General features: G+C 35.3%; 1 protein-coding gene and 1 long non-coding RNA gene across 5 annotated transcripts in view; one reads left to right on the top strand and one right to left on the bottom strand.

Annotated features, from left to right (window-relative positions):
- Positions 1-21552, bottom strand: part of TMTC2 (transmembrane O-mannosyltransferase targeting cadherins 2) — an 889086-nt gene that overhangs the window by 53812 nt on the left and 813722 nt on the right. For 3 of the 4 annotated variants that reach the window (XM_082350739.1, XM_082350740.1, XM_082350742.1), the window contains one exon: positions 3866-3931. In XM_082350739.1, the coding sequence (XP_082206865.1) occupies positions 3899-3931 (33 nt within the window). In that variant the 3' untranslated portion in view covers positions 3866-3898. Of the gene's footprint in view, positions 1-3865; positions 3932-21552 lie in introns of those variants that run through there. The other variant, XR_014233387.1, reaches the window with a different exon arrangement.
- Positions 1-21552, top strand: part of LOC309609383 — a 742735-nt gene that overhangs the window by 346679 nt on the left and 374504 nt on the right. The gene's annotated exons all lie outside the window — the stretch shown is intronic.

The following is a 21552-nucleotide window of genomic DNA, read 5'->3' as shown; positions in this document are numbered from 1 at the left end:
AAATGTGTCAAATTGCACAATGAAAATGATAACAGATAAAGAACTTCTTTTGACCTTCTCTTCAGGTTCTAAGGCCCTTCATAGAGGGATTTGACATAAAGAGGTCAGAGAAAAGTTCTTAGAGGAAGTGATATGTAAACTCAAAGTTGTAGGATGAGTAGAAAATATCTAGTTAAGAGTGGAAAAAGGAGTGTTCAAACCAAAAGGAGCAATATATGCGAATAGTGAGTATGAAGGATGGGAAGAAAGACAGTTGGGCTGAGAGGAAGTAGAGGAAGACTGGTACAAGATGAAGCTAGAGCAGGAGGTAGAGGTCGCATGACACAGGGTACTGATGGCCATGGTAAGAATTCTACCCTTTATCCTGAAAGCAGTATGTATCATTAAAGGGTAGCAAGCAGAGGGGGGAACACGATCAGAAACATATTTGGACAGATCACTCTGCAATACAGTATGGAGAATGGATTAAAGGAAAGTTTAGAGAAGTTTGGGGAAATCAGTTTGTGGGCTATTGAGAATCCCAAGATTGCAATAAGTACAGAAGGGAATGTTGTGTTGGCCATGCACATGAAAAAAAAAAAAAAATCTGAGATATATTTAGGAAATGTGATTGACAGGACTTAGTGATGCTTTAGATTTGGAAGGTGAGGAAGAATGCTGTGTCCAAGATGACAGCTGTTATTTGCTTGTAAAAATAAAAGGATTGCAGTGCCATTCATGGAGATCAGGAAAGCTGAGAAAGGAATAGAACTGAGGGAGAATATTATGAGTTTATTATTTTTCATATCCTATATCTGAGGTGATTTCGAGATTGCCAAAAAGGGATATCAGAGAAGGGGCCTGGGTAAGTGCATCTGTTCTCTCTGTATAGCTAATAATAATTGAAGTCATAAAGTTGAATGAAAACATAAGAGGTGAAAACAGGAGAGATTCTACCATTAAGCTTAAGGAACTTCAATATTTAATGGCCTATAGTGATGAGCCTTACAACAAATACAGTGAGGTAGGAAGAAAATCAAAGGGTACTGTTGCAAGAAATTCAAAAGATGAGAATTTCACAATGCAAGAAAGTAGAAGATAGAGCTGAATGTTATTGAAAGCAGACTAAGAAGGGTATTAAAAATATTCTTTGGATTTAGAGACAGGAATGTGATTACTGGTCTTCTCAGTAACTGTTTTGGTAGAGACGAGGTGCCTGATGCCAGATCAGTTTGAGGAGTAAGATAATAAATGAATGCAGCAATCATACACACCTCGTTTGAGAACACTGTATTAGGATTTTCTTGCTCTACATTTTGGTGAAATGACATCAAAACTCATACCCATGTTAGAAACATGAGTGTTAATCAAGATTCATATTTCTAATTTACTATTCTACTCTCAGTTTGCTTTGAAATCTGCAAAGTTTTGTCCTTAAAGACTTTCATGGCAAGCAGCATCTTAGACTAGAAGGAATGTTAGCCATGGATTTGAATCCCAAATCTATCAATGACTAGCTGTAAACCCTGAGTAAGCTACTTAACCTCTCTAAGCCCTTATTACCTCATCATAAAACATAACTAATACAATCTCTCTCATAGAACTTCTTACAAATTAGAGAGATTACTGTAAAGTGCTTATTAAAATGATAGTCATTTTAAATACTAAAATTAGACATCTTTTACCCTTGTCTCCTTTTCCTTCCCCTATCAATACTTACGTTTGGGTTTTCATCAACTTTTGCCTGGTTTACTTCACTTTTCTCCTAACTAGCCTCTCTTCAATTCTCTTCCAGACTGTTGCCAGGATGAACTTTCTAAAAGGCAAGCATGATCATATTGCTGCCTGGCTCAAAGCCCTTCAATAGTTGCCCCTAGCTTCCAGAATAAAGTTCAAATTTATCAGATTATCATCCAGGGTCCATCATGTCGTGATGCTTGCCCTAAAATCCTAGCTCTGTTTCCTGCCATTTGCCCATGTGAACACTTCCAATCAACCCCACAGAACTTCTTGCCATTCTCAAACAAATAGACTGTATTCCTCACATTATCACACAGGTAGTTCCCACTGTTCAGAGAGCTCTTCTTCCTATTCCTTCTTCAAAACTAAACTGAATCTCCACTGTAAAGATTTTCTTGAATCTGATTGGTATGGATTTTCTCTATGCTCCAATAGCATCCTGTGCATTTTCCTCTCTTGTATATGGGTTAAAGCACAGACATTGGGTAGATTACCTGGGTTCAAATATTGGCTCTGATATTAGTTGTGTGCCTGTAAGCTAATTATTTTACTCTCTCTGTGACCCACTTTTCTCATCTGTAAAATTAGGGACATATTGAAAAGGTCACCTTTTTGGATTGTAATAAGGAATAAATACATGTAAAGCATTTAACACTCAACTGTTAGATGTTAATATGGAGGTAGCATGACAGCTGTTAGCTGTTAACACAGAGGTCTTGATAGCCTACTATATGATGAGCTCCTTGGATCAAAGGCCTTCTATTGTTTGCTTTTATAATACCAATATGTCACAGTTGCTCTAATGTCTATTGCTGCTCAAGTAATACTGAATAATGAAATAAGTAGATGTAATAAAGAATAAATTTCAGTACATTTCATCTGAGATCTGAAAGCACCTATATGAAACAAGGACTAATATGGACACTGAGAAAAATCTCTTCCTTTGTATTAATAAATTAAGGAAAAGTGCCTTTCTAACATGGCTGTATGCTTACATCCCATTATTTACTGTTTGCGGAAGAAATAACTATTGTAAATACCAGAAATAAACATTCCTTGAAGAGAGATAAATTATGCTTTATAGGAATTTGAATATGTCTTAATTGTAAATTTACTGTTATTAACAGAATAAATAATCATTCTTAAAGCATCATTATTCATATAAATTAGATATATTTTCAATAAAAAATCTAGTTTCCATTTTTAAAAGATATTCTATTATTATATATATATAGTTTGTTAATATGTATTATATATTGTATTATTATTATTAAATTTTCTTGTGTGTTCACATGAAATATTCAGGTGTTAATTAAGCATATTATGAATGGACCAAAATGTGGTATACATTGTGGTCACTAAAAATATCAGTGTACTTTCTTATATAAGAATAAATGGAATAAAAAATGGTTTGGTTTCCTAATTTATTTTATATAATCTGAACTGAGCCCAGCAGTTCAGAGCATATTCTCTAATTTCTAGTGAATCAATTTCAACAATCTGTCATTCTTCACAGTAAGGTCAATTCTCAGGAATCAGAATTATTTGTTTTACAAATTACAAGAATAATTTATGAGTGACCATCTTAGAAGATTTTGCTCTCACCAAACAACACAAACTGATAAGTGACCATGAGCTAACTTACCTGTGTGAAGCATAGTAAATACTTCTCAGTTCCTATTTTATAACTGTCTTTTGTCATATACTAGAAAATTTTGCAAAGGAAAAATGCAGTTCCAAAGTTTTTAATTTAAGAAAACAGAATCATGATCCACAAAGCCAAAATAGCAACACAAACATTTTTTTAATGGTCACTTATCAGTATAGAATCTAAGGCCGTACATAACCTTTTGAAGATTCTTTTTCTCCAAATAACTTTTCTATTTTAAACCTACCTATGACCTGGTTGACATGGACCCTTGCTTCAAAATCATAATCCACTGAGAAGAGTTTTGACCTCTTTACCTTGCTCATGGCCAAGTCCTGGTGTTTTCCATATTCTTCCCTTGAGTTCTTGAAACTTCTAGTCAATTTGATATTTTATCACTTGCTTCATGTACTATTGGTTGCTCTATACTCAACTTTCATATCTGACATTAAACATTACTCTCCCTTGTAATGACCAAAATTCCCAAATCTGATTTACCTTGCTCCTTGGAACTGTGCCTGCTGTGGTCACTTATCCAGCAAGAAGCCTAGCAGAACTCCATCCCTGGGAATAAAGATAAGATAATTTTTAAAGACAGGGAATAGAGAGTTTTGAGTATGCATACATTTCTAGACATAAAGTATATTAAATTACTTTTCTCCAAGTTTGAAACATACTGATTTAAGCATTAATACTGAAAGGCAAGTTTAGATTTTAATATTCATCTTAAGTAGCAAAATGCATGTTTTAAAAAATAACTTTGCAGGAGTTTGAAAAATTGAGAATTATTCTAATAGATATGATCTAAGACTACATAAATATGAAAAAAGGTATTCCACATATTTATCCATTAAACGCAGAACTTGAGCAAAGTAAATATTAAGATTGAAAATTTAGATCAAAAAAGTTTTAAAAAAAGCATTCAAATCAACGTTTCAGCTATGTTGAGCTGAGCAAGCTAGACCTAGGCTTTTATGGGTACTTGTTTTCAAATTATATTCCATAATTATCACCAAATGTTTTATATTCCTGAATAGGAAAAAATAAATAATCACACAAGTCACTTTAAAATATGTGTTCTTTACTAACCAGAAACAGAAGCTGTTTAAAGTAGAAGTATGGATATCAAAAATATAAATAATTCTGCTCTAAAATATAAAATTACCCATATTTTATCATAATAGGTATAATGTGAGAAAATTTATCCTGACTCCATTTTTCACAATATCAATCTCTAAAACGATTTTATTAGTAATAAAAACATTAACTACACAATTCTATCTTGTATTTTTCTCCCAAGAAAATGCTACAGTATCTTATTTTAATATTTTGAAATTTCTCAAGCATCTGTTGAATTTGGAAAATATGGTCTAAATATGCCAGGGACACATATAACTGTCTATAGTCAAAAAATGATAAGAACTCAAAGGAAACATGGTTTATGGAGTGTGATATTTCAGCCATTCTTTCAATTAATACTAATGGATTTTGTTTGAGCTATAATCATAATTATTAATATTAAGCATGATCATTGTTTCTTACTCAAAATCACCTTATGATTTTGACAGAATCATCAAAACCTTTTGGTTGTTTTCCTGAATTAGGTAGATTTTGACATCAGTAGTATCAAGACCATAGCAACCAAAATGGATTGATTACCTGCTCATTTTTACAGGCAGAACCAGATTCCATTTCAGAAACAATGTGTTCTTTAAATTTGGGTACTGGAATATATTTAAGGGACCTTGGGTATATTTTCATTTATTGCACTTTCTGTGTCAACTTCTTTCACAGTAGATAGCGAATACAGTCAAAAGTTCACAAAATCAGATATGTAAAATACAACTTTGTTTATAACTGCAGTTACTGTTATTGAGATCCCAATTCCATGGATGTCAAAAATGTTTAACTCTACCAGTTCATGGTAATTAAATTATCTCCGTTTTAAGAATGAGTCTCGGGCTTCCCTGGTGGCGCAGTGGTTGAGAGTCTGCTTGCCAATGCAGGGGACGTGGGTTCGAGCCCTGGTCTGGGAGAATACCACATGCCGCGGAGTGACTAGGCCGGTGAGCCACAATTACTGAGCCTGCGCGTCTGGAGCCTGTGCTCCGCAACAAGAGAGGCCGCGATGGTGAGAGACCCGTGCACTGCGATGAGGAGTGGCCCCCGCTTGCCACAACTAGAGAAGGCCCTCGCACAGAAACGAAGACCCAACACAGCCATAAATAAATAAATTAATTTTTTTAAAAATTCATTTAAAAAAAAAATAAAAATGAGTCTCGGAATTCTACCACCCACACACACCACCACCATCACCAAGCACACACAAACATACAGAGATGTGGTTCGCCTTAATTTCTCACTGAGTCATCAAAATCCTAGGGTGGAGCTATATATCATCCCAGCACTAGAATCGAGGCATCTGGTCCTCATGCCAGTTTCTGGCTTCTCTGGTCTACACGGAAACGTAGTTTACATTCATCTGGCCCTCACTACTCTATTACCTTCACTGATCCAGTTCATGTCTCCATAACACTGTTTTAATTGTCAGAACCATATAATGCACATCCTCTTTGTCCCAAACATAAGTCTTATTCTGCTACCTTGATCCTCCCAACAATTCTGAACCTTTGGTGGGGATTGGTTGCTCAGGAACATTGGTTATCGTCCCACACTGCTCTGGGAGTTCATGACTTTCTATAGTTGAACTCATACTGATGTGACTAATAATCTCCTTCAATCACTGCTACACTAATCCTGGGTGCCATTTGGATAGTGGGTTTTCCCATAAAACTTGCTGATTTCTTTATTATACTGTGGGAAGCCAAGTAATTAGTCTTTTCTGGGGGTTTACATCATCTCCTCCACTCTCTGGGGCTTGGTCCAAAACTCAGGGGATGGGCATTTCCCAGAGAACCATTGTTTCTAAGGTCTAGTCACATTCCTTTGTGATCTCTCTTGCCATAAGCTAATCAGTCTAAACCTCCCTTTCCTACCCTAAGATATCAATTCTTGGCTCAAATTCCATCAGGCACTGGCTCTTCATACTTAAATGGAAGCTTCTGGCAGTGAAAGAAAAATACACATTTCTACCTCAAGCACAAATTTCTTGCAATTAAAATCCAGTCTTTTCAAAATATTGTCTCCACCATAGGTTTTCAGACATTGAGAGATGAAGGATTTGACTCCTGTTTTTTTTCCCTTTTGTTTTATTCTTATCATCTCTGCCCTGAAGATACAGTTTATAGAAACACTTCCTGCTGCCTCAGAGGCTGAGCCCATGAGAAAGGAATGGAAAAACTTGGTTTCAATATCAAAACTCTGCCCAGTGCACTTGCCACTGTCAAAGTAATTTAGACTAGACTCGAAAGCGTGGGTATTTAACGGCCCACTCACATGTGCTTTTTGCCTCTGTAGTTGTTCACAGGGTTCCCTCAAGTTCTTCCCTCCAGGTTTGTATATTCAAATCCAAGCTATTCTAAGCTCAAGTCAAATGCTGCCTCTTCCATGAAGCATCTCTAGTCAATAGAAAGAGTCAAGATGGTCTCTTCTTCACTAGAAATTATTATGGTGTCATATCTGTACCACTGTTATGAAGTAGAAAACTTCTCACTTATATTGGAATACTCTTGTTATGTTTTTTTCTTATATATTTCTTTAGTAATATTTTAAGTTCCCGAAATGTAGTAATTGTGTCTGAGTCCTGTATTTATCACTAGCCATTGTATTGTATCTGAATGAGATATTATATCAGTTTACTTCATAAATTGATCAGACCATTTAGCTTTCTCCAGAGCCTATTAAAATATACAGTATGTATTCTAATATTAAAATACATAATTATATGTTAGTTTCCTAGGGCTGCTGTAACAAAGTATCATAAACTACATGGCTTAAAAAACAGAAATTTGTTCTCTCAATAGTTCTGGAGACAAAGAAGGCCAAAATCAAGGTGTCAACAAGGCCATGCTTCCTCTGACACCTGTAAGGGTGAAATCCTTCCTTGCCTCCTAGTTTCTGGTGGTGGCCGTTAATCCATAGTGTTTCTGGGCTTCCAACTGCATTACTTCAATCTCTGTCTCTGTTGTCACATGGCTTTCTCCTTGTCTGTTTCTGTCTTCACATGGCTATCCTCCTTTTTGTGTGTGTCTTTGTCCAAATTTCCCTCTTAAGGACACCAGTCATCTGAATTAGGGCCCACCCTAATGACCTTATCTTAATTTGATTATATCTGCAAAGACCCTATTTTAAATAAGTCCACATTCCATAGAAACCATGGATTTGGACTTCAACATATCTTTATGGGGAGATACAATTCAACCCATAACGACAGCTGGTGATGTTTGACACATAGTAAATATTTAAAATATATTTGAAGAATAAAAAAAAGTTGGTTTAAAAATGAGGCGTTTTCATAATTTAACAGTACCTACTTTATATATGCCAGCTTATCAGCAACATATAGCAGCATGATCCTTGCATTAATCAAATGGTCCATTTGAATTTAAACAAGTCTCCCTCTATATTACTGCCTAGTAGTTCACTTTCTCCCTGAAAACGTCCTTCATTTTTATTTTAAAGCTTCTGATCTGAAACTGACTGCTATTGTGAATTTCCTGTTAAAGGTCCAAATCAAATCCATTTAATCAGTAATGGAATTGGGCCCATTAATCTATTTCATTACACATCACAGAGAAAAATCAAACTGAAAAGAAATAAAAAATGATGCTGTACAATATACTCACTTGCCTCTCTTAACCCAAGCCCTTGGTTCAGCTGTTCAATTTCATTGCAAATGATTGAAGATAATGGATATTTATCAGCCTTATATTTTGTCTAGATAGTTGTTGAAACATCTCTATGAGATACACCACTGTACTGACATAAAAATATTAAAAACCTAGCTGTGAAAACTGAATAGCACTGCACCACATAAATGGTATTTGTGTTTACTGATAAGATATAAAAATTCAAGGGTGAGTAATTAATATTGTGGATGAAATGATATCTGAGTGGTGATCTCAATTAAAATTGCTTAAAACAAAAGAGTGAATGATTAAATATTATCACATTCCTACTGCAAAGTACTAAATTCCCACAATATTAAGTTCTTTCCAGTTGTATCACTTATATTTGGCATTATTTTAAAATACCATTCAAAATAATTTAGGTGCTGGGAAAACTGAACAGCTACATGTGAAAGAATGAAATTAGAACACTCCCTAACACCATACACAAAAATAAACTCAAAATGGATTAAAGACCTAAATGTAAGGCCAGACAATATAAAGCTCTTGGAGGAAAACATAGGCAGAACACTCTTTGACATAAATCGCAGGAAGATCTTTTTTGACCCACTGCCTAGAGTAATGAAAATAAAAACAAAAATAAACAAATGGGACCTAATGAAACTTAAAAGCTTTTGCACAGCAAAGGAAACCATAAACAAGACCAAAAGACAACCCTCAAAATGGGAGAAAATATTTGCAAACGAAGGAACTGACAAGGGATTAATCTCAAACAGCTCATGAAGCTCAATAACAAAAAAAACAAACAACCCAATCCAAAAATGGGCAGAAGACCTAAACAGACATTTCTCCGAAGAGGACATACAGATGGGCAAAAAGCACATGAAAAGATGCTCAACATCACTGATCATTAGAGAAATGCAAATCAAAACTACAATGAGGTATCACCTCACACCGGTCAGAATGGTCATCATCAAAAAATCTACAAACAATAAATGCTGGCGAGGGTGTGGAGAAAAGGGAATGTTCTTGCACTGTTGGTGGGAATGTAAAGTGATATGGCCACTATGGAAACAGTATGGAGGTTCCTTAAAAAACTGAAAATGGAACTACATTTCCATTTTCCAACAATTTCCTCAACAATCCTACTCCTGAGCATATTCCCAAAGAAAACCATAATTCAAAAAATTACATGCAACAACATTCACTGCAGCTCTATTTACAATAGCCAGGACATGGAAGCAACCTAAAGTCCCATCAACAGAGGAATAAATAAAGAAGATGTGGCACACATATACAATGGAATATTATTCAGCCATTAAAAGGAATGAAATTGGGTCATTTATAGAGAGGTGGATGGACATAGAGACTGTCATACAGAGTGAAGTAAATCAGAAAGAGAAAAACAAATACCATACATTAGCGCATATATGTGGAATCTGGAAAAATGGTATAGATGAACTTATTTGCAATGCAGAAATAGAGACACAGATGTAGAGAACAAACATATGGATACCAAAGGGGGAAATAGGGAGTGGGATGGATTGGGAGATTGGGACTGACATATATACACTACTGTGTATAAAATAGATAACTAATGAGAACAGACTGTATAGCACAGGGAACTCTACTCAATGCTCTGTGGTGACCCAAATGGGAAGGAAATCGAAGGAAGAGGGGATATATGTATACATGCGGCTGATTCCCTTTCTGTACAGCAGAAACTAACACAACACTGTAAAGCAACTATACTCTAATTTAAAAAAATGCTTTATAGCAATGGCAGGAGATCCATATGGCATTTACAACATAGCAAGGCATGAGAAAGTAGCACAGAGATAATGTTTGATATAAATAATTTCGAAAGCATTTCCACCTGCAAGTGTAATATAACTCTTAAAGAACCACAAATAAAGTGTCTTGAATATTCATATTAATTCTATACCTTAATGAGAAAATATACTGGTAAAGAGTAAAAAAGGAAGAATTAGTCATAAATACATTTCACAACTGAACTTTTTCATACGACAATAACAAAATAAATGACTACATGTTTCTAAATATCTCATTTCATTTCACAAAGTATGTATTGTTATTCACCATTATAAAATTTGAAACTGATGACAAAAACAACCGAAATCTTTTTTTTTTTTAGGTTTTTTTTTTAACATCTTTATTGGAGTATAATTGCTTTACAATGTTGTGTTAGTTCCTGCTGTATAACAAAGTGAATCAGCTATATGTATACATATATCCCCATATCCCCTCCCTCCTGCATCTTCCTCCCACCCTCCCTACCCCACGCCTCTAGGTGATCACAAAGCACCGAGCTAATTTCCCTGTGCTATGCAGCTGCTTCCCACTAGCTTTCTATTTTACATTTGGTAGTGTATATATGTCAATGCTACTCTCTTACATCGTCCCAGCTTACCCTTCCCCCCACCGTGCCCTCAAGTCCATTCTCTACATCTGCATCTTTATTCCTGTTCTGCCCCTAGGTTCGTCAGAAACATTTTTCTTTTTTAGATTCCAAATATATGTGTTACCATACAGTATTTGTTTTTCTCTTTCTGACTTACTTCACTCTGTATGACAGACTCTAGGTCCATCCACCCCACTACAAATAACTCAATTTCGTTTCTTTTTATGGCTGAGGAATATTTCATTTTATATATGTGCTACATCTTCTTTATTCATTCATCTGTTGATGGACACCTAGGTTGCTTCCAAGTCCTGGCTATTGTAAATGGTGCTGCAATGAACATTGTGGTACATGACTCTTTTTCAGTTATGGTTTTCTCAGGGTATATGCCCAGTAGTGGGATTGCTGGGTCATATGGTAGTTCTATTTTTAGTTTTTTAAGGAACCACCATACTGTTCTCCATAGTGGCTGTATCAATTTACACTTCCTCCAACAGGGCAAGAGGGTTCCCTTTTCTCCACACCCCCTCCAGCATTTATTGTTTGTAGATTTTTTGATGATGGCCATTCTGACGGGTGTGAGGTGATATCTCATTGTAGTTTTGATTTGCATTTCTCTAATGATTAGTGATGTTGAACATCCTTTCATGTGTTTGTTGGCAATCTGTATATCTTCTTTGGAAAAATGTCTATTTAGATGTTCTGCCCACTTTTGGATTGGGTTGTTTGTTTTTTTGATATTGAGCTTCATGAGCTGCGTGTATATTTTGGAGATTAATCCTTTGTCAGTTGCTTCACTTGCAAATACTTTCTCCCATTCTGAGGGCTGTCTTTTCTTCTTGTTTATGGTCCCTTTGCTGTGCAAAAGCTTCTAAGTTTCATTAGGTCCCATTTGTTTATTTTTGTTTTTATTTCCATTTCTCTAGGAGGTGGGTCAAAAAGGATCTTGCTGTGATGTATGTCAAAGAGTGTTCTTCCTATGTTTTCCTCTAAGAGTTTCATAGTGTCTGGCCTTACATTTAGGTCTTTAATCCATTTGGAGTTTATTTTTGTGTATGGTGTTAGGGAGTGTTCTAATTTCTTTCTTTTACATGTAGCTATCCAGTTTTCCCAGTACCATTTTTTGAAGAGGCTGTCTTTTCTCCATTGTACATTTTTGCCTCCTTTATCAATGATAACGTGACCATATGTGCGTGGGTTTCTCTCTGGGCTTTCTATCCTGTTCCATTGATCTATATTTCTCTTTCTGTGCCAGTACCATACTGTCTTGATTACTGTAGCTTTGTAGTATAGTCTGAAGTCAGGGAGCCTGATTCCTCCAGCTCCGTTTTTCCCTCTCAAGATTGCTTTGGCTATTCGGGGTCTTTTGTGTTTCCATACAAATTGTGAAATTTTTTGTTCTTGTTCTGTGAAAAATGCCATTGGTAGTTTGATGGGGATTGCATTGAATCTGTAGATTGCTTTGGGTAGTAGAGTCATTTTCGCAATGTTGATTCTTCCAATCCAAGAACATGGTATATCTCTCCATCTGTTTGTATCATCTTTAATGTCTTTCATCAGTGTCTTATAGTTTTCTGCATACAGGTTTTTGTCTCCTTAAGTAGGTTTATTGCTAGGTATTTTATTCTTTTTGTTGTAATGGTAAATGGGAGTGTTTCCTCAATTTCTCTTTCAGATTTTTCATCATTAGTGTATAGGAATGCAAGAGATTTCTGTGCATTAATTTCGTATCCTGCTACTTTACCAAATTCATTGATTAGCTCTAGTTGTTTTCTACTAGCATATTTAGGATTCTCTATGTATAGCATCATGTCATCTGCAAACAGTGACAGTTTTACTTCTTTTCTGATTTGGATTCCTTTTATTTATTTTTCTTCTCTGATTGCTGTGGCTAAAACTTCCAAAACTGTGTTGAATAATAACGGTGAGAGTGGGCATCCTTCTTTTTCCTGATTTTAGAGGAAATGTTTTCAGTTTTTCACCATTGAGGACAATGTTGGCTCTGGGTTTGTCATATATGGCCTTTTTCATGTTGAGGTAAGTTCCCTCTATTACTACTTTCTGGAGAGTTTTTATCATAAATGGGTGTTGAAATTTGTCAAAAGATTTTTCTGCATCTATTGGGATTATCATATGGTGTATACCCTTCAATTGGTTAATATGGTGCATCACATTGATTGATTATATTTAAAAAAAAAACAAACTAAGCAGGCTGTTTTAAAGCTCAGATGGAAAATATAATAAATATAGATAACCAGGAAAATTCTTTAAAAGAAAGCCAATGAGGGCCATTAGCCCACTAATATAAAATATAATATAAAGCTTTCATAATTAAAACAAGACAGTACATTAATAGACTGTTGGAATAGATGAAAACATACAGAAATACACACACACTAACATGAACATGATATTTTAATATATGAAAAAGTTGGATCTCAAATTAGTGAAGAAAAAATAGCTCATTCTATAAAATGTTTTGGGAAAACTGGGTAACCATCAATACAAAAATAAATTTGGAACTGTATTTCATATCATACATTAGAAAAAAATTCAAAATGAATCAAATACTGAAATGTCAAATTTTAACAATGGCATGTAGTACAGCTGTGAAATGAATGCCCCTAATTTGGTCCTGCAAAACCAGAATGACCTAATTACAGAATCCCATTTTCTAATTCTTGAACCACTGGACATATTTGAACATTTTGCAGCTATTCATTTCCATTTGAAACACTCTAATCTTTGGCTTCAGTGACTTCATAGTTCAATGCAGACTCAGGCCAGGCAGATAGTTACTTGTTCAAGATGCCAGTACATAAAGAACACTAAAATATCACTGAATAAGTGATGAGAAGAAAAATTAATTCCCAAGATATTTCCTAGGTATATTATTGATTAAACTGCTTGAGTCTGAGGTAAATTCTTCCTTGACTCACCTTTCATAAACAATGTTTTACAGAGGTAGGTTTTTAAACTCCAAGGTTTGTTTTGCTGAGGATTAAGCAAACTGAGGCATGTCTTTTCCATCATCCTCCCATTCAAGGATTTAGCCTCTTCTCTGAATAAATAAGAAACAGCCACTTACAGAGTGACATTGGAATAGACATCCAGCTATTGTCTTGTATTGTAGACACTAAATCTTCAGATCTCCCTGGTCCTTTAAAGTCTTCTTCCCTGGGGTCTTTAATGTTTTTAAATATTACTGTTTTCCCCAGTTGGGTCCCCCCCTTCAGAGATCTCATAATTCAAAAATAAAAAAATATAAATTGGCGACTCCAAAAGCTGTAATTATATCTTTAGTCTAGAAAACTTTTAGCTCCAAACCGTTATTACCAATTTCCTGTAAATTGTTGTCCCAAGTCAGAGACAACCACATGAAGGCAGCTTAACATAGTAGTTAAGAGCTTTGGAGCCAGACTGCCTGGGTTAAATCCCAAGTCAGCCAATTACTAAATATGTGATCTTGCACAAGTTGCTCAGTTTCACTGAGGTTCAGTTTCTCCAGATAGTTAAATCATTTAATATTTATAAACCATGTATAACAGGTTATAAGACAGAGTAAGAGCTATTTAAGTGTTAAATAAATATAAATAATAAATAAGGGAAATTTACAATGGGGACCTCCAAGGAACTTATCCATGTGCTTCATTAGAAAGCCAACAGTTAGATATCTGTCACCCAGGACTTTGATGACCCATCAGCCTTAAGGAAGGTGACAGTAAAAGAAAGAGTACTGCTCATGCAAGCCCTATAAAGAGACTTGTCTCTTTATTATCTGTTCCTAGAGCAGCTAGAGACATAAAAGCATAAGATAGAAGGTGGGGAGGTGCCTAAGAGACATACTATCACCTTCCATTTGACTCCTGGTGAGAGTAAGAAAATGAGAGAGCAGACCACACTTCCTCCCTACTCCAAGTCCTTTGGCCCCAAACCAGGGCTGAATTGTGATGGGGAGAGGATATGAGATTAGAGTTGTAAACTAGACTTTTAAATAACTTAAAGTAGAGAGAAGTTCTAGAATCTGCCCAAGACATCATTAAGAAATCTGCTACCCAGCAGAGAAGGAAGATTTGACATCACACAGTTGGGAGCAATGATTAGAGAAAATATAAATCCTTTTCAAGTGTGTACCCTATAAAGCTCAGACTCTCCAATAAACCTGTTATACTATACACAGCTATAAAGAGCTTTGACATATGAGAGGCAGGCTGTGGCACTCAAATGGCTCTGGGTGGATAAACTTCTGCAAAATTTAAAATATTTTCATCAAGTCAAAAAAAAAATCAATAACATTTGACAGAAACCAGGAGTCACTTAAAATGGCTTATGCTATAACTGATTTTATTGCTGTAACAAAAAAGTCTACTATTAAAAATGACTATTTTGCCCAATATAGTTTCATTAAACTCAGGAATTTCTAAAGATATGTCTTAACACACACACAGTCATACACAAACGTAGTCAAAATTTGGAAACTAAGTCATATTTTTAGCAAAATAAAAATTATGTTCTTAAATATTCCCCTCTTCATTCATTGTTTCATATGAATTACGTTACATATGGAGGATACAAATAAAAGTGATAAAAAAAAAAAGGTAGGCAATAAAAAAAGGGTGGACAACCACCTCCACAGTGCTGTTTGAAAAATGTCAAAACTTCTACAGATGCAGAATTATATTTTTCCTATTCCATTTATTGAATAATAAATTGATTTTCTCATCTTTCAGCATTGCTATTAACACCACTCTGGGATTAGAATAATAAAGCTGGGGTGGGGGAGGCATTATTTCAAAAAGACAAATTAAATCAGGTTGTTAACATATAAAACACTTAGTAGTGTAACAAACATTAAATATATGTACCAAGCATTAAATATATGTAAATTTTTGGCTACTATGGTTAATGGCGGGGATGTGGGGGAGCTTACGTATTTCCATCAAAGTCCATTAATTTATTAATTTTGATGGTTGAGACTTTTGCTTTTCTGAAGAATTGTGACAGAGAATTGAAAACTCTCAATTTTAGATTAATGAAAGAGTAAAGAACATAGAGCAGACACATGAGACAACATGAGGATATTAAGAAATAGATCACAAATGATCCTCTGCAAAAAGCTAGTCTTTGGGGGAATCACACCCAAAGGAAAGGAAGACCCAACTAGTTCCTTCACGACTTAAGAGATTTTTACCAAAAGAGTTTTGTTTTCAACTTAACTTTCATAATAACACCAATAGAAGACACAGAAACAACATGAAAAATGAATGATACAGGGAGAATGCCATGTGATGGCAGAGGCAGAGATTAGAGTGATGCAACTGCAAACCAAGAAATTGCAAGGATTGCAGGCAATCTAGAAGCTAGGACAAGGCGAAGAAGGAGCCTGCCTTTCCCCCATGTTGATTTGGGGTTTCTACCCTCTAGAACTATAATAGAATAGATTTCTGTTGTATTAGCCACCAAGTTCATGGCACTTTATTAAGATGACCCTAGAAAACGAATACATATTTTGGTTATAAGAATCTGCCTGTTATATAAAGACCTCTAATCACAATGGAGATGGAAGATCTCTGCTTTGTGTTAGTTTCTTTAGGTCTTTCTCATGCCCCCAATACAGTTGATCCTTGAACAACACAGGTTTGAACTGTGCAGGTCCACTTATATGTGGATTTTTTTTCACTAAATACATACTATAGTACTACATGATCCAGGGTTGGTTGCATTAGCAAATGCCGAAGCACGGATACAGAGGGCCTACTGTAAAGTTATATGTGGATTTTCGACCACACATGAGGTAGATGGGTCAGCACCCCTAACACTCTCATTGTTCAAGGATCAACTGTAATCCTCTCTAAATCTGAAGCCATAAATACAATAGAAAAATTTACTGTAAACACCAATTTTTCCAAATCAGCTTCAGCTGGTTCCTTCAGGCATTTCAGGCATTCTGTATACTTTTAGAATCTCTACAAATGTCAGCACCCTGGTTGTTCCAAATCCTCTCCCCCTTCTTCCTCCTCCTCCCTGTCCTTCTCCCTATTCTTTTATCTTTGTCTCTATCTCTACCTCTTTTATTGTTGCCACTCCTTTCTTAGTTTGTCAAATTTTAAGTATGAAATATTGCCCAGAAAACACTTCAGGACAGTTTCTCTGACAACTGCCCACTTCTCCAGCTAGTATATACAGCTAGGAGGGCCCAGGTCTCACCCCTTAACCTGTTCTATAGAAAACTGTCACCCCAGTTTCCCAAGGTCTCTCTGGAAGAAAGTCAAATAACAAAAGGAGATGGCCATCATCCAGACATTCTATAGATATGTGGTTCACAAATTGTGCCCCAGACTAGCAGAAAAAGTAATACTTGGGGGTAAGTGAGGAGTGCAAAATTTCTAACCACATTCCAGACCTGCTAAATTAGAAACTCTGGGGTTGAGGTCCTGCCATTTTTGTTTTAATAAGCCTCCAGGTGATTCTGGTGCATGTTAAAGTTTAAGAATTACTGCTGTAGATGATGTTCAGCAAAGTAACTCTCCATGTATAAAAGCTAGTTAGTAGATGAGTCAGAGGAATGATCTAGAAATAAATCAACACGGTTAATTAAGAGAGAAACAGTGAAAAAGCTAGACCTATGTACTGTAGTTCCTTTCCTGATGTTTATTCAAATGGCTCACAGAGGTAGAAGGAGAAATTGTACTTTAATTAGAATAAGTAAAAGGATCATTATCAACTAGTTATGATGAAAAGATATAAATTTCTATTTATGGTTTGATATAGTCATTTATTTACTCAGCAAATATTTCTTGAAACTTTTTCTAGACAATGAGAATACTGCAGTCAGGAAGACAGAGACCTTACTTCATAAAGTTAAATCCTAGTAGGTATAAGGAAAGAACATCTCTTCCATCCTCTTCGAGTCTCCGGCTAGGCCTAAGAATTAAACTGACATAAGATGGATTAACAGGAGAAAAGCATACAAGTTTAACCAAAGTTTTACGTACACATGGAAGCATTTACAAGAGAATGAAGACCTGAAGAAGTGACCAGAACAGAAAGCTTTTATACCTTATAGACAAAGAAAATAAATTTGTGAAAAATTGACAAGACAAAGGAGTTTGGGCTACAACAATAAACTGTTGAGAAGTGATCAGAAAGTAAGGGTTAATTTAACAAGGCTGGTTTGTACAGATTTTTCAGCCTCTATTCCCCATCTCTGGTGATAAAAATGTCTTCCTTCATTGTGGTACAGGAAGGGTACCTTTCACATGGGAGTTTTATCTCTGGCTTTCAGGAAGAGGAAAGGAGGGTCAGAGTACCTTTCCTGTACCTGCTGTTTCTCAAGTGCCTTTAACTTAATCACTATGCCAAAGCAGCATATTTTGGGGTGATATGCTCTGAATTCCTTCATAGCAAAGAAAGAAAAACTAAATATTGTATAATTTTAGGGAGTGGTAAGAGCGATAAAGGAAACTTTGTAAGGGATTAGTGATGACTGGAACTAAATGATGGATGAGAAGAAAAGACGAATATTTAAACAGAAAAAGGAATGAAGTTTGGGATGTAGACTTCAGTTTGGGGATAATAGATTCTGGCAGAGAAAACAGAAAAATGCAAATACCTTGGACTGGACTGAACTTATACATTTCAAAGAATAGCAAGAAGGCCAGTGTGGCTGCAGCAAATTAGCAAAAGGGGAGAAAGTAGGAGATAGAAGTAGAGGGAAGGGCCGAATCATGTAAGGCTTTGAGGACATCACCAGGATGTCAGATTTTATTCCAAATTTGTTGTGAACTCATTGGAAATTTTTCAATGGGAGAATTGACATGATTTACTCAACTGCTGTGTGAAGAAGCTCTAAGTGTAACAAAAGTAGAAAAAAGGTAAGACCATTTAGAAGTCTAGTGTAGAGGTCAAAACAAGAGTAGGTGGTAATTTGGATGAGAGTGGCAGCAGATGAGATAAAAGGAATGGTCAGATTATAGGTGTACTTCAAAGGTGAAACTAACAATTTATGGATGGATTGGGTGTGAAGTGTGATAGAACAAGGATATAAGGATTACTTATAGGTTTGGGGGCTGAAGAACTGCAAACCTGATAGTGCCTTTTATTGAGCTGGGAACCAGTATGGCAGTAGCAGGCTTGGAGGGGGATATTGAGGTCAATTTTGGCATGTTAAATTTGTCCATCCAAGTAGAGATGTCGAGTAGAGAGTTGGATATATCATGCTGGTGCTGAGGGGAAAGACAAGACTAGTGAGAAAAACTGGGAGGAATTCATGATTTAAGAGAGAATAGTTCTGAAGACAACACAATCCATAAGAGGAAAGGAGGGAAAGAGTTTGTAGGTAATTAGGGAGATACTGAACTTTTTTGGTGTGAAAGTAAATGTTCACCAAGAAACTGAGAGCAGGATTTCAGGTAAGCACCCAATAATATTTGTTGACATCTGTTCACATGTGTGACTCTGTTCACAAATGTGTGTCTGCCTAGTTTGATAAATTACTAGACCAATAGGACCTCAGATTTTCTTTCCATGATCACCTTTCAGTGAACTGCAAAAATTCACAGAGATTTTCTACCAATTAATCAGGGTTGGTAACATTTTAATTCAAAGACAAAATAGGGAAGGAAAACTGCCTCAAAGGAAAAATAGTCAAATTTTAGATGTGTGTTTTATTATGTGGAAAAGGGCTAGAAGAGAATATTTATAGCAAATATACTATTATTAATTAAAAAACACTTACAAAAACCCATAGATCTACAGCCAAGCTTTAATGATTTATTTAATGTATTACATATTGTCAAGAGAGTTTAATAAATATGTTCTACTGCACATTAATAGAGTATGCAGAAAAAAATAAAATGATTTAATATATTTTCTTAAAATGTTTCTATATATCTTCCTGGCCAAGTTATTAAAATAACTTGTAACTCTAAATATTTCTTCCATTATAGCCTAAAGCCACAGAATCTATTTTTGTAAACTTGTTGAAATGTACATATTAAATGACTCTAATATTTGTATTTGAGAAAATTAATTAATGAATATTTGTCCTAAATGGTATTTGAGCATTGTAATTTCAAACAGCTGACTTTTGCTTCTAAGGTAGAAGAAATTTATAGTAACCATAAAGAAAACCCCAGAAAATATAAAATTATAGCTAAATAAGAAAGCAAAAAACTAATAGTAAAATAGTGAAAAGTCCAATTAACATCATGGCTTTTTCCAACAGGTATATTGGAATATGTAAATCAGTTTTTAAAATATTGAAGGGGAAAAAATTCTTTCATAAACAATACTTTTTGGTTACAAATTCACACTAGTAATTTCATAGCAAATCTATAACACGTGAACCACCATGAAGACAGGGCATGCTGTGATCAGGCTGATTTGTGAATTTACTATAACAAAATGATTAGACACTGGATTTAATCATGCCACATCTGGGATTTGGCATTCTAACTGTAGAATTTGGCACTGTAGCCCAGCTGCCAGCCCTGCCACAGTGGTAGAAACTTACCAGTCCTTTGTAATAAGCTTGTCTGGAGCTATTCCTTTGATTATTTTCAAGAGAGAGAGAGAGAAAGAATTACGTATATCTCCTACATGTGCAGAGGTGGCATGACTCATTTGTGACTGGAGGCTTTCTTACATATCTTACTACCCAATGATATCCGTATGAGTGATCACTGCCGTGAACTCAGGAAATGAATATCTGGATAGTTTTCATGATGATACTAATAAATTATTCTAATGAATTCTGATGAGCAGGAACTAATACAATAATCTCACAAATTTCAAATCATATTATGCTGGACCATAGAGTAGCTTGCTGTAGCCTTAGCCTGCTGCCTTTCCAAGTTCTAAAGTGATGTATTATAGTATAAGTATTATAATAAGGAATTTGATTTTGCTGCCAAATCATATCTGCTAAAATGTAACAACTGAATGTATCAAATACCTGTAAAAGAGTTAATTCTCCTATGGTCAGATTTTGAAATGCCCCTGTTCTCAGTCTCACCAAAATCCCAAACTAGAGAGGTTACATCATATTTTCTTTTTTGACAACTAACTTCTGGAATGATGTTGTTAACAGAAAAACAGAAGTGTTGCAAAGGAGAACTGATTTGAGGGGAATGTTAAGATTCTGTTTTGAGACTTTAGAATTTTAATTAACATTATATTATACAGATAAAGATTGAGGAGATAATTTGTAATTATCTTACTGGTGTGCCTGAAATAAAGTAAATGATTCTAGCTGCTGTAATAACAAATCTGAAAATCTTAGCAGCTTCATACAGTGCATGTATTCCTTGCTCCAATGCAGATATTCCTGTTGGCAAGCACTTCAGGTGATTATTCAGGGGCAGGCACTTTATATCTTCTTGCTCAGACTATGTCCAGTATCTCCATTTATTTGCTGAATAAAGATTAGGAAAGTCAAGTATTGTGTATGAAAGATTTTTAGAAGCTGGGTTTTGAAATGACATACATGAATCACCCTTGTCCACCACTGTGTAAAACTGTAAGGAGGTTGGAAAATATAGTCTACTTGTGTGCCTAGGAGTAAAAGGTGAACACACAGGATCTCTGCCACATTTTGTTTGCTTAAGAGGTGAGGAATTGTGATGTGAACCTGAGCCGCAGAATGGAAGTGACCGTGAAAACTTGATGATAGGTGGGGATTTTGAAAAAGTGTGTGTACATGAAAAAGCCAAAGTTTAAACAGCATCTTATAATTCTTTGATACATATGGGGAAAGAGTGGATATAATTTTTAAAGTATATTAGTATTAAACTAATCTTTGTAAATATGAATCATATTAACTAAGCATTTCTGCCAGTAAGATAAATGAGATCAACACATTGAACTGGTTGAAGGGATCCAAGTTCTTTTCTTTAGTTTTGTTCATCATTTAATGTGACTTCTGGGAAAACATTCTTTTTTTCTGGAAATTAAATTTATTTTTTTCTAGTTTGAGCCTCTGTGGAGCTATAGCTTCATGTTAGACCTGCAAAGGA

Source organism: Balaenoptera borealis (assembly GCF_965194805.1).
Source record: "Balaenoptera borealis genome assembly, chromosome: 13".
Lineage (NCBI taxonomy): Eukaryota > Metazoa > Chordata > Mammalia > Artiodactyla > Balaenopteridae > Balaenoptera > Balaenoptera borealis.
This window is presented reverse-complemented; position numbering and strand designations above follow the sequence as displayed.